Here is a 14052-nt window from a genome sequence, read left to right on the forward strand (position 1 = left end):
AACCTCAGGTTCCTTGCAAAGATGCCCTCCTAAGATGCTCATTGAAGTTAGACATCACCAGCATTTGCCTCACTGAAGTGGACCGTAACATTGTAACTATTCCCAGCGTGTACCCATTGTTTGTGTTTGCAAATTTTAAGATGACGTTTGTTGGAATATACTGAAGGTATACACTCGAAGTGTATGCAAAACACAGCACATTCATCACCTAGCACTTACGAAGAAAGTTTTTCCCCTCTTGGATTTCTAGGGACAACAGCTTGTGACGTTATGCAGCAGGTCCTATTAGCACCTCGCAATTGACTGGCACATGTACCAACAAATCAGGAGCAAGATTAGACTTGCATTGCATTACGTTTTTCGACTAGGTAAATAGTAACTGTCCTGGCACTGACAGACAAACATAGGCCAGGTGTAGCAGGCATGGTGCTTCATTGTGGTATTCAACTGGGCTTGTTCAAAAATGGGACAAATTAGCATTTTAAAGATTTTTGTCGAGACGTGGGACATAAAGCCTGAAAACAGGACAGTTCCAGGTAAATCAAAACATATGGTCAGCCCTACTTACAGTTTAAATTATACATCCATTTTGACAGATGTAAGCATGCATAGGTTTAAAGAGATGGACATTGAAGATCTGGTGCTGTAAAGATACGGAGTGTTAGCTGCCAGTGTTCTAAACTCTATTTGCCCTCCAGGCTCCCAAGGTCATGTGACTGTGAGCCTTTAATTATATACCTTCAAATAAGTGAAAGTTGACCTGCCTGGAATGTAATATGTTCTGTGATGTATTTCACTAAAAAGACGCATGAATGGGCAAACAGGCTCAGCTAAGCTAGCTTGTCTAGCCATTCAAACATTTGTTTGTATGGTGATCAACATTTTTTTATCGAATCATTGCTTGCAACTTTTCAATTAAGTGCTTAAATAAATACGTCACCTCTATAACCGTTCGTAATTGGAAACAAGGGTTTAGTCAGACTCATTCATTAAGGCGGCAGCTCTCTAAACAGGACTGTTTGAATGCTTTCCATCACCTCAATGTCCTTTTTAAAATTCTCGATTAAAGCAGAAAAAGGCACTACTTTGTGACTTTAATTTCACACCCACACAGGGACACTCAGAGGGAGTAATGACAAACACAGGCAGATGTCAGAGACAAACAAAAGGCAGCGCCAAAACATGCTGCCACCACTCTAGGAATGAAATGTGATACAGTCAGCATCAACTCAAAGTCTTGTTTAACTTGGCAGCCTACATGAGGTGAAGACACTAGATACAGCAGACAAAACCCTCTGAAATAACAGAGATACAAATGAGCAAGTCACATGTAATTAGTTACCTCTAATACATGCCACACTGAGACCAGACATATCACTTTTACTCCCTTGGGAACTGAGAGAAAACACTATTAAGGACTTATGAGATGTTATTGAAGTCTTCACGCAGATGCAAGAGGTCGTAAAAGATTCATTTGTTTACCAATGAATTATTGAGAGGTAGAATTTAATCAAAGCTACAGATGTTGCAGACAGAAAGAGTAGTTAATCTCACTTTGATTGCTTCTAAATTAAAATATAGTCTATAAAAATCACAGAGACTGATTGTTGATTGTGGAGTTAATTACAGACGCCAAATACAAGACAGCAAACAATAAAAAAAAAAAGTCCAATTTGGTTCAGTCTGATTGAGGTTGAACATTTATGAGGACTTGCTCTCCAGCTGCATCGCTTTAATCTCGTCATCCAATGGTCCATTTAAACAATAAAGCACCAAATAGAAACTCAATGACACCAGAGATTTGTCCTTTAAAGCTGATATTAAGGGAGAAACAATGAATTATCCTATGTGATAAAGATCCAAACAACAGTGAGCTAAAGTGTCAGCCAGCAGGAGCCAACCCTTCATCGGAGGTGTGACGTATTTGTCTCACTCCCAATTAACGTTTCCCACCTCGCGGTTTGATGTCTTGGAGCATTCGAGCGGTGATGTCTCACAAACATTCTCCCGGGATGAAAAGCCTGACCTTTTATCAGCTGCTGAAAATGCATTAGCTACCTCATAATCCAATTTGAGGACCATGCAAAGTGAAGGTTCTGACTGAATTAAAGTGTGGAGAAAGCAAAAGGGAAAAACACCACAGCGACTGGTTCTCTCGGTGAGGATTTTTTAGGTTCGTTTTTCTCTCGACTGCCTGCCTGCCAGCCTTTCTGGTGCTGCTGAGTTGCAGACGACTTCAAGGGCTTTGCACTGCTGAGCTCTGTGAGCTCCATATCTTTTACTCCCTGTTCCCCCCACCTCTTCCTCTCTGTGTCTCTCTGACTCTTCCTCGCCCATGCTCTAAGGAGCTTTAGAAACTCAACTGGGTAATGGGAGCGGCAGTCAATCAAATTGGAGTTTCAAAGGTGATGCTTTGTTTCACGCTTGCTTCCTGCAAATCCCATCGAGCCCGGCACCTGTCAGGTTGTCGTTCTGAAACGCAGCATCCAACGCCAGTCACCCAAACCCCACGGTCCCTCGGCAGATGGAGGGGTTTGACTTGTCAGCTGCCTGTCGAGAAATGAGGTCATTCCATTTTGATAGTTGTACTTTTATACGGGGTTAAACAAAACAAGGGAAAAGAAAACATTGTGTAAAGGGGTTTACGATGAGCTCTGAATCCATGCCACAGGTTTTAGGGGGGAAATTGATATTTTTGTTTGCTTTATACAAGGTTTTAACCAAACTGACCGTGAATAAATCCTGGATTCTTATTGGTGCCCTTCACTTTTACTGAGCCTGACAGCATTGTCAAAACACCCCTGGTGCTGCCAGATCTTATAACCTGAAGGTTGGTAATAAATTGTCAAATGAGCTCTTGTTGTAGTGTGATCCCATAGAGGAACTGTAAAACCTGATACGGCAGAATGGGCAGGATCTCTGGACGCCCACAGCAACCAGGGGTCCCTGTATCTCCAAGGGTTTATAGGCTCAGGTCTGACTCATTCCAGCTTTACAGTCACAGTGACCTTCCCATTAGGGCTCCATTACAGAGGCTCTATCAGAGAGAGGCATATTTATCCAGCTGCAGCCTCTTCTTATTAACTCTAGTAGATAAACAAGAGAGCAGCTTTGAAAGCACGACAAGTCATGGGCCAAGGTCTTTATTATGGCATAAAATGATCGCACATGTGTAAACACATGAAGCACATCAAGATTCAAAGATGCGTCTATAATGTACAGTAACTGGCAGACATGTGGTATCCATCCTTCTCTTAAAAAGAGACCCACCCCACATCAACCAAAGTGCCCCTAAGTGTCTCTAATTACTTCACTGGTTCTTCCTTATCAGACTAAAAATGTTGTGCTGTGATGACAGCTCAGAGGGGTGCACAGTAAACAAACTGATGGGCTCCTGGGTGCCCCAGCATTGATTGATGTCTTTCCAGCTATGTGAATGTTGACAAGGTGGCTTTTGGATGTAAGATCCTGATTAGTTAGAGCGCAGTCATTCCTCAAACACACCGACTGCTTCTGTTCAGCCTTTGGTGTTTTTTTACCCAGCAAAGACTGAAAAATAAAGGAAGGCTGTCTGCTAATTTCAACTCAATTTACTTCAATTTACTTGTTCCCTGGAACCAATTTCACAAGATAAGAGTTGTGCAGTTGTGCTATGCCTTTAGAGGTCATATGATAATCAGGAGATGGCATCCACCATGATAACATCCTATATAATGTTATTTACTATGCTATAGAAAAAAGTGTCAACAAGCTGAGAACAGAACAGTTGGCTTCCTGTTTTATCTATACATGCTTGTTGAATGCATGTTTTGTAAAAAAAAAAAAAAAAAACAGCAGACATGGGAGTGAGTCAAGTGGTATGCTTCAACCTTAGCACAGGCTACATGGACACTATTTGTTTTTTATTCCTTTGCAATGTTAAGCTAAATAGAAGACTAAAAAGGAAACTGGCAACTTTTTCTTTCTCTAGTCTATTGTGTTTTTGCAGCTATTGACATTTCTTTCATTTGATTATGGTAGGGTACAGAGACTTTTAGAAGTGATAAGCCCTATTCTAATGGTGCAAAGCTTGCTATCTAAAGCACATGGCACACAGCAGTTTGGAATGTCTGTCTATTTTGCTGTCTTGAAGGCCCACCATCGGCGTGCAAACCCAGGCACAGAGGGCAAAGAGGTCAGATAAAATGGCTTGATTATACGTGTGCTTCTGTGCATTGTGTTAGATGTGCATTGGAGTAACAAACATGAAAGATAACAGGGAAAAAACATTTATACTCTCCACTCCTACAAGTTTTTATCAGAAAATACACTGAAACAAAACTGTGGAGTTCATGCCTCATTGTGCATCCTATGTGAGTGAATAAAACTCAGTGTGGTTTGCACTCGCCAGTATTTCCATTGTCTAATGCATCTTCTAAATGTCATACAATGCCACCAACTTTAGACAAGACTTCAGGAAGTTTAAGGTAGAGCTGTTTTCTGCATTCTCAAGATAGGAATGCGCCAGCTTTGGTGCCCAGGTCAGGTCAGGTATGAGAGCATACACTTTGATGTGTCAGCCTTGGTCCTGTACTGCTCTAGCCTTCTGATGACCATCGTCCAGGTCTGCGCCAGGCCCATGCCACATCCATCCAGGTATCCCCCCTGGTGTCTAGTCTTGTAAAATTGTGCTGCTGTTCCCTTATCAAAAAGATGACCCTTCCCATCCCCACTCTCCTGAGCCCTTCAGCCTTAGACTCATAGTCTTGACAATGATACCCAAAAATGAGCTGAATTGAAGTTGCCACAACGGAGTCCAGTTGGTGCCTCTGGCCATCAGTCAACACCCAAGCCTAATGAGAGTGGAGTAAGACTGGGAGGACCAAGGAACAAAAGACCCTGACTTTTGTCTGCATGCTCAGATACCAGGAGTGTCACACTGTCTTGCTCGGCAAGCACATCTTCCCACGCTTGAGTTCCAGTCTGCAGTTGATCTCAACCTCGCAGTCAGTGGATTGAGGGATTACGCTGCCAAGTTAGGTGGACTGCTCTTGAACTTCCACGCTGTCACCATTCACAGACTTAGATTTGATGGCAGGGTACCCAGCGTAAAAATAACAACTGTTAGGTGTAATATAGATAAGACCACCTGTGCTGTATACTAAAATACTTTGGCAAAAGGGTGTATGATGGGGCCTGATAACACAGACAATGCCTCCTGATGAGGTCTTGCTAGTCAATATGTCCTCTTTTAATTTCACTTCTACTCAGATGGATGTTTTTTTTCACCAAACAGATATGAGGTATTAAAACCAAAACTCTTTTAGTTATTTGCACTCTTTTCTAAAAGTTAAAATGGGAATTTAAAGAGGGGTTTGAGACTTCTGGGATATAGCTTAGATCCTATAGCTCTACCCTACTTGAGCTTGTGCATGTTCTCTCTTAGCTCAGGCTAGTCCATCCCCTTAAATCAAGCATATAGCATTAGTTCAGGCAGGCCACAAAGTCAGGTGCTGCCATAATTAGATCAGCTGATCTCATGCAAGCCCTCATCAGCTGATGGCCAGCTGATTTGCTCTAAGCACACTATTGGCTAATCTCTCTCACTGCTCTTGCCTGGCTACACTCTGTAAGCTGCTCTTGCAACACTCCTCCACCCCAGCTCCTCCTTTATTCTGCTTCTGACTAATCAATGTCATTCTGTTGTCATTGATGCCTGCTCTGCTCAGGGATTTTTTCTTTTTTTTTTTTTTTTTTTTTTTTTTGCTGCTTCTATCCTTGCTTTTGTTATTGGCAAAGCAAAAGCAGGAACGTGGCTTGACTCGTGGAAGGGTAGGGGATCCCTGAATAGCAACACTGCCAAACAAAAATAACAAAGCATTTATGACCCTAAATGATGTGTTTTTTTGACAAAGTGGTTCTGACTGAACTGTATTTAGATGGGGCAATAATACATATTTAAACTACAACTATGAGTTGTTTAAATGATAAGAATACTGTATGTTCAGATGAGATCCTAATGAATGCAGCATAAAGGGTGTAATACAGTCTATTCATTATGATAAACAGAGCAGTAAGGATAGAAGATGTGAAGACATCACTGTACCAAATGTGACGAGCTTTTTAGAGAGGAGTCTGCACCTCTCTTTGCTCTCGTCATTGGTAAACTGAGTTGCATTATAACTGATAAAGCGTGTTGTGTCTAGGTTCACACAGGTGTGTTGAAAAATGCTGACTTGCTGTCAGATGTCTGAATTTCAGACTTTACTTGAAAATAACTCAAATATCCTGTAGGTAAGGAGGCTATATCTGCTTCTTTGATCAGAGTGTCTCTCCAGGGCCCAACTCAGAAAGTGTAACAGGATCCAGGTCAGGGTTAAACGCTACTCATTCTTTTCTTTCATACTGAGGACTGACTGACAGCCAGGAATGGGCAGTCTGCCTGAACAAACCACATCGACGTCCTTTTTTCCTGACCTTCAAACAGGAAGTTCTTGTTATCTTTGCAGCTTCAAAACACTGGGTTGAAGTAGCAGTGGCAGGGTTAGAAAGTGAAGACACAGCAAGTCATAGTGGATCTCTAAACGGCAAAACAAAAGCCCAGAATCCAATTTTGCTGTCTTGATGCATGGAGCAGTCAGAAATGATTGCAAATTCTCTTGTGCTGGTGCTTTATATTTGACAATGAAAGTTCTATTACATTTAATTTGGAAATGCAAATGACTGTTTATGTTTGTTATGATAGGCAAGTGACAGGAGTCTTGAATCTGAATGTGTTTCAAGCTCCTTTTTTTTGCAAATTGTAAATAGAAAGCCTGGGAGCTAAATAAGAAGCAGTGCATATTATATCTCAAAGGCAGCAAGACAAACATTACAGGCGCGCAGCCGGGCTGGCATACACAAGATATGCAAAGCAGCTAGAGGTGCAAAACAACAAAAAAATGCAGTGTTGAACATGCGGCGCATATTTCAAATCAAATCACAACACTCGCTACAGCTAATCCTGTGCCTGCAAATAAAACTCCATACTGTGCTATCAATACTCTCGGCTCAGGACCCCAAACTAAATATAAGCTTGTTTTGATAATTAACATGCAGCACTAAGCTTTTTATGCTGATAGAAACCCGTGAAGGTGAGAATTCTCCAAGAAGCTGCAAAACAAGAGGGCAGGAAGGAGATAAGACAGATTCTTCTCGAGCTGTTTGTGTGTGGAGAGTGATATATTTCAGAGTTGTGGTACAATATTTTCTTTCCCAATCTAAAAAAAATATTATTATTCTAATTGTTAGCACAGCAAAACAACAATGTGGAACTGCTTCCAGATGGTCAGAGGATATTTTATTTAATTTTAACAAATCCAAGCAACCAAATCTATCTGAAAAATTATTTTCTTAATTCAAATCTAAGTGGCAAAACATCTGCTTACAATTAAACCTCTCATGTGGAAGGATCTTGTGTTTTTTCTCTTCTTGTCTTTGAAAGCTACTAAGCAGATTGCTTTTAATATTCCCTCTGGCACTGAAGAAGAAAGAGACAAATCACTCACACGGTTGTCTTATGATAAGGCTTTTGTACACTATCCCTCCACAGAGCTTATTGATATTTCCACTGAGAATCAATAGCATCACATCTATCACTGACAAACATCTTAAAGTTGCATTTTCAATAAACTCACTGAATGCTTTTCAAACATTGTCTTGTCTCCGTTTATAACCAAAACATCCGGGCTTATCTTTAACTTCTGCATGGGAAGCAGGATAGTTTACAGTTGCTGTGACACAACAAGGCTATCCTGAGGAAACATGTGGAGGTAACCTTCACTTTAAACATATGGATCAGTGGCCTTCGCTAAGCCCTGGATGCACAGGGACAAAGATTGAGCCGGCTATCGGCAGCCAGATAACCTTGTCATATCTACTCATACTGTCATGGGGCTGTTACAGGATGGAGATTCTACCTTTCTAAATCCTCTTAAAGAACATACACACTCTCACACAGAGGTGCTCTGTCGTGGTCACCACACCCCACCTGAGCCCAGCAGTAAAAGGTCACGAGCCCCCAGGTGACAGCTGTCAATCACAGGAGGAGGGCATTATCCGATCCATTAATAACACCCTGAAAGGTTCTGGGACAGCATGGGGAAAGAAAGCTACTGACTTGTCACCACTGGATATGACCTACAGGAAATTCACATCTCTTCACAGGCAACTCAACATAGAACGGCATAATACGAAAATAAAAATACAAGTTTATATTGACATGACTGCATTATCCTTTTGAATGTAATCCCCCACAAAAATCTTTATATTTTGATACCTTGCTTTGTTTACTGCACATTAAAATATATTGAGGAAGCAACCCTAAGTAAGAGGATGTCACTTTAACTTGCTTCTTTTTGTGTGTTCTAACCTGCAAATTCCATACTCCATGTCTGCAGCATTGCATGTGCACCAAGGTTTTGCTCTAATCAAAGGTACATGCCCTCGCCCACTGAAAGGGGGCAGTAACTTATTCCCAGCCAAGTGCAGTCCAGATCAGCTGGAGCTGTGAGATCACAAGATCACAGAGGTACTGTCCCTGAGAACACGCAACATTGGGTCCAACATAAAAGTAGTATTTGCGTTAAAGATTACTCCGCCTTTTGGAGCTGAGTGCCGGTCACTTTAATATAGTTACCGGACTTATAATGAAAATCAAAGGTGTGGTGCCACATAAAACCCTGTGGTTTTCCACCTCAAATACTAACACTTCTTTGTCAATGTTATTTTTTTTTTAATATCTGTGACCCTCTGACCGTCTAATAACTCGTGGCTTACGTCACAGAAATGGGATGTAATTTTGATTTGTGATTAGATTTTTTCCATGCACTGTTGTATTTTGAAATTGAATAGACTCATCTTGTATCTCACAGGGCTGGAAATGAACTTTTTCCCCTACCTGCCAATTTGGCTGATGGATTAAAAAAAATCTAACACTCACTGACATATTATTTTACCAGCCACTATATTTTAACAAGCAGCATAATCAAATGAGGTCTAGTAGAAAAATCAAGACATTCCAGCATACAAGTTACAGGCTATTTGATAAGGGAAACTTTCCAACTATTTACGAAAATACTGGCATGCGTCCCATCTTGTTCATACTATTTGAGTCTTCATTGTTGCCAGGTCATAAAAAATCAGATTTAACTGCACATGAGCCTAAACTGAGAGTCAAGATAATCAGTCATGCAAATGTTTGTTGCATGCCATTTAGTGGTGGGAGGAAGCCGGAGTACCAAGAGAGAACCCACGCATGCACGGGGAGAACATGCAAACTCTGCAGAGAAAAGCCCTGACCAGGAAGCAAACCAGGGACCTACTTGCTGTGAGGCAACAGAACTAACCCCTGCACCACTGTGCAGCCCGATAAACCTAAGAATGAAAATATTGGAAGCGTGTTACCTAAAGCCAACTGCGCTCAGGGTCTAAGGATAATGAACGCAACACTGAACTGAAATTACGGAACAAATAGTCACATCTTGGTTTGAACAGCTTTATTTCTGGATGTAAAAATACCTTGTAATACAACTAAAATAGCTAAAATTAAGGGACAATTTAAAGTGGTTAGATAAAGAAAAATTAGAACACTCTTTTAAACCAGGAGAAGGCACTGCCTGCCCCAGGCTTGTCTTGTGTTTAGCTAAAGAACATGAGCTTTAAAATAAGATCAATAACATTTTAAAATTTCATTGTCAAAGACTTGAAATAAAAGCATCATTTTAATTCATAAATAAATGTTTGATCTCATGAGAAAAAGACACAAGAAAATCAAAGCAAATCTTAAAATCCCATCATGAGTCAAGCATCCTTACACTTAATGTATTGCAGGTTAAGTGTCCTAAATCTGACCATAAACTCAGCATGGGTAACGCTGTGTCAAACACATCAATATAAACTCCTGATATCTTTTCAGCCACAAAGACTATCACCACAGTTTCATGACACCAAAGCTCCTTGTGATATTGTGGTCACATCAAATATTCGTGTTGACATGGAGGTTATGAGCGATACAACCCCCCAGCGACAAACAAGCTGAACTCACAAGCAGCATGACTTTCAGTGCGAGAAGCTGGGGGAGGATTACCTGTGATCCAAGGATAATGAAAAAAAAAGGAATCTGGTATTAAATTCTAACACGTGGAGAATTACTGATATGCTCCTGTTGTTTCACCTGAATGTGGATTCATCCCACCTGCACAGAGCAATGCCTTGTGGGATGCAGCAGTGATAAAACACAATGTGAAATTCATTGTTTATCTTTGCAGCATGTTACCCATGACAAGTAAAGGAGAACAAATACGATCATACCGCGGCTTATCCATTATAGATGAGGTGTAAATGAACAAGATTGTTGCAAAGCACAAGCACAAAGCACAAAGCTAGTTAGTGTCGTATGAATGACTGACGAAGGTAGAGAGTTGCAAAGCTTTCTGTTGTTTCTTGAGTTTGTTGATGTTTGTTTTGCAGACTTGGATACCCTGGATTATTTATTGGTGCCCCCTACCTGTCTGGAGCAGCAGGGCGTCCGTTACGGGGCTTGTTGACCTGAGCATACAGAGCCTCCAAGGGCGGTCCGTTGTCCTGAAGGGTGACAGGAAGATGCGGGCTCTGGGGACTCTGAGGGAGATGGTATGGGTGGTTGTAAGGATCGAGGCTGTTGCTGTCTGATGAATCCAAAGATCCGATGCCAGCATAGGTGTGCTCCTCATCAGAGCTAAAAGTGCGGCTGACAACGTCTTGGATCTCGGCATACTCCCTTTCTTTTGCCTGCTTCTCCCGCAGCTCTCTTGTCTTTGCCTGTATTCTGTGAGAAACACAAATAAGAGATAACTCTATGTGATGTCAAACTGAAAATAAAGCACAGTGAAGGAAAGAATCAATTGGACTCACTTAGATTGGGGAAAACAATTTTATAGTTATTTTTTTCCTTTATAGATAAGGACATTAAGCAAGAAACTGTTATGAATAAACACTTGATGTTCTAAGATGACCAGTTTGACAAATGATAACAGATTTGCACAGTTTTAATTAGTATAGTATCAGTATTTAATAGTTTTCCTCATGAGATGAGCCTTGAAGGCTTGTTCACAAACCCTGCTTAATTTGTTAAAACTAGTCAAAAGACACAGTCTGATGCACAAATCACACATTTAGGGTTAAATGAACACACTGCTGTTTGCACATAATTACATGAATCGTTATGCTTCATTTGGACCAGAGTTGGCCTCTTTCATTCAAATCGCCCCATGGCAAAAACAACATGTCTAACTCACAAACACATGAACTATTAGCCATGCAAAGTTAGACTAAGGAAAACCCTCGGCTGACAGCTGGTCGTACCCTGCAGTACTGAGGTCATAATGGATTTCACGTGCAAGTTCTCCATAGACCAGAAAAACAATCCCGAGATAACTGACCTAAAAAATCTAATTAAAGTATGTTAATATTAATGTACAATACTACTGTAATTATAAGGGGTTGGTGGTCTCTTATTTAACATTTAAATATTGCTTTTCCACTTGTATACAGTGTATTCAGAAAGTATGCAGACCCCCTTCACATTCCCATTAATCTACCCTTATTACTCCATCATGACAATGTTTCAACACCTTGACTGTAGTCCACCTGTGGTAAAAGAAATTGACTGGACATGATTCAAAAAGGCACTCACTCCTCTGTAGAGGGCCTCACAGCTGACAATGCATATCAGAGCAAAAACCAAGCCATGAGGTCAAAGGATTCCTGCAAGGCACAGATCTGTAGAAGGCTACAGAAAAAGCACTGCTGCACTGAAGCTTCCCAAGAACACAGTGACCTCCATAATTCTCAAGTCTGGCGCAATCGGGGGAATTGGGCCTTAGTGAGAGAGGTGACCAAGAACCCGATGTCCATTCTGACTGAGCTCTTGATCTTGTGTTGAAAAGAACAAAGTTCCAGAAAGAAACACATCACTGCAGCCCTTCAGTGAGTCCTGCAGTGATGTTATCCTACTGGCACTACTAAGCCCTGTGGCCTTTCCCAGATCTGTGCTTTGTAACAATCCTATTTCTGAGCTCTGCAGGCAGTTCCTTTGACCTCATGGTGTGGTTTTTTCTCTGATAAGCTTCTCGTCACAATAAAGGACAAAACAAGAGCAAACAGCATGTAACAAGGTAACTTTATAGACATGATTGCACCTAACTATCAGTGGCGCAATATGCTTTATCAATACGGTGTTGTGTGATGGGATACGAGCCACAGATCAGATTTGAACCTGGCCTGTCCACTTACTACCAGGCTACCAGTGGTGTCTGCACAGCCCTTGTAAAAGGGCTGCTGTCTTCAAAGCATGCAGCTTGGGTTCAATTCAAGCCTGTGGCATCCTTTCTGCATGCATCCTTTACCCCAGTTTACTGATTCCATCCAGTTTATCTAAATAAAGGCACAGATCTGGGGGGAAAAAGTTCTGCAGCACCAAAGGTTACCCAGAGCGCAGTGGCCTCCATTATTCTAAAATAGAAGAAAGACAACTAAGACTCCTTCGAGAGCTGGTCAGCTGGCCAAACTGAGCCATTGGAGGAGAAGGGTCTTAGTAAAAGAGCTGACCAAGAACCTGCTAGTCACCAACAGAGCTCCAGAGATCCTGTGTGAGGATGAAAGCCTGCTTGGAGTTTGCAAAAAACTCAGATAGGGCTTTCATGTGTTTTGCACTGAAGATAGGAGTCCGTCTAGCCACTCTGCTATAAAGCCCAGATTGGTGGAGGGCTGCAGTGATGGCTGTCCTTCTGTTTCTGATTGCATCCACACTCTTATCTAAAATATGTGCATAAAAGCCAGAAAAAATATTCTGCTTAGACACCTGATGCCTAGTCCATGTTGCTTTATTGGAAAAAAGCACAGTTCCACAGTTAGCTAACTTTTTCAATTTCAATGAGTTATTAGCTCTGTGCTTTACAAAGAAGTAGATATTTGATTATTTATGAATTTTTTTGTCAAGTTATTTGGGGTTCAGTGAACGTACCGAACTCCCCCTACACCCCTTTTTGTTTTGGATGGTAAAATGTCTATAATTGTGTCAGTTCTTTTCCCTTTTACTTTGTATTGACTGAATGAAGCTACAGAAGGGAAACCATGCCAATTTGCCAACTATTAATTGGTTCTCAAAAGATAATTTTATGCAGTCCAAGAGGAAAGTTTGTTTATTTAAGATAAGGATGCTTATATACAACATTAGTTCCAGCCCTGATGGTGGAAACACATCAGAAAAGTTTCCACAAAATATGCTCATGATGATGCCAGCTAACTAACTCAAAGTATGTAGTAAACTTTGTGGTGTATGGGGTTAAAATATCCAACTGTGCAGGAGTAGCATGAAGGGAAAAGTCAATATTCAAAGGAGCTTAATCCAACTTTCAAGTTTAATCTCAGATACTGATCAACCAGACCTGCGGAAGAGGCCACTTTTCCTAAAGCTTCCAAAGTGAATGACTTCTATTAAGTGAGAGGAAATGAGTGTAAGGGAAACTGTCCTTTTTAACAAGGGGCCAGGCTGTACAACTTAAATGTGTGTTTTTTTCATGAGCTTTTAGGGGCTGATGTGAGCGTACTGATCTTGAGCTTTAGGTTTTCTAACAACAGGAGGTGGTGAAGAATACAGTTAGACATCCTTTTCCTCCTTCCTTCCGTCCCTCCATGGCGTTCCTCTCCCTGGGACCACACAACTGAGCCTTTCACGGGCCTCTCCGATCTCTGAGAATGGTTCCATGTGAATGCCCATCTGTCCACGCTAACAAGACTCAGTCATGGTTGTGCATGGGAGCAAAGGGAGCTGGCACTGCGGGAGCATGGAGGACGACGATGGGGAGCAGAGAGGAGAAGGGCTGAGGACAGGCGGAGGGGGGGGTTGACCTCCCACTGTGGTGACCCTGGCAGCAGCCACCAGACTGCTCACTGGTTCCAGATGTTGTATCCCTGCTGCAGGGTAACTCACACATCCGCACACATGCATGCAGACACCGTACCTCCCACTGGTGCTAGACTTCCCCATTACCT

At 41.6% G+C, this 14052-nt stretch overlaps 1 protein-coding gene across 1 annotated transcript in view; it reads right to left on the reverse strand.

The window, feature by feature from the left end:
- LOC121527569 (partitioning defective 3 homolog) overlaps positions 1 to 14052 on the reverse strand; it is a 604468-nt gene that overhangs the window by 118823 nt on the left and 471593 nt on the right. Inside the window, exon 21 of the mRNA XM_041814583.1 lies at positions 10526 to 10825. Coding sequence (XP_041670517.1) covers positions 10526 to 10825 — 300 coding nt within the window. The remainder of the gene's footprint in view (positions 1 to 10525; positions 10826 to 14052) is intronic.

The sequence above is a fragment of the Cheilinus undulatus genome, linkage group 19 (genome assembly GCF_018320785.1).
Source record: "Cheilinus undulatus linkage group 19, ASM1832078v1, whole genome shotgun sequence".
Lineage (NCBI taxonomy): Eukaryota > Metazoa > Chordata > Actinopteri > Labriformes > Labridae > Cheilinus > Cheilinus undulatus.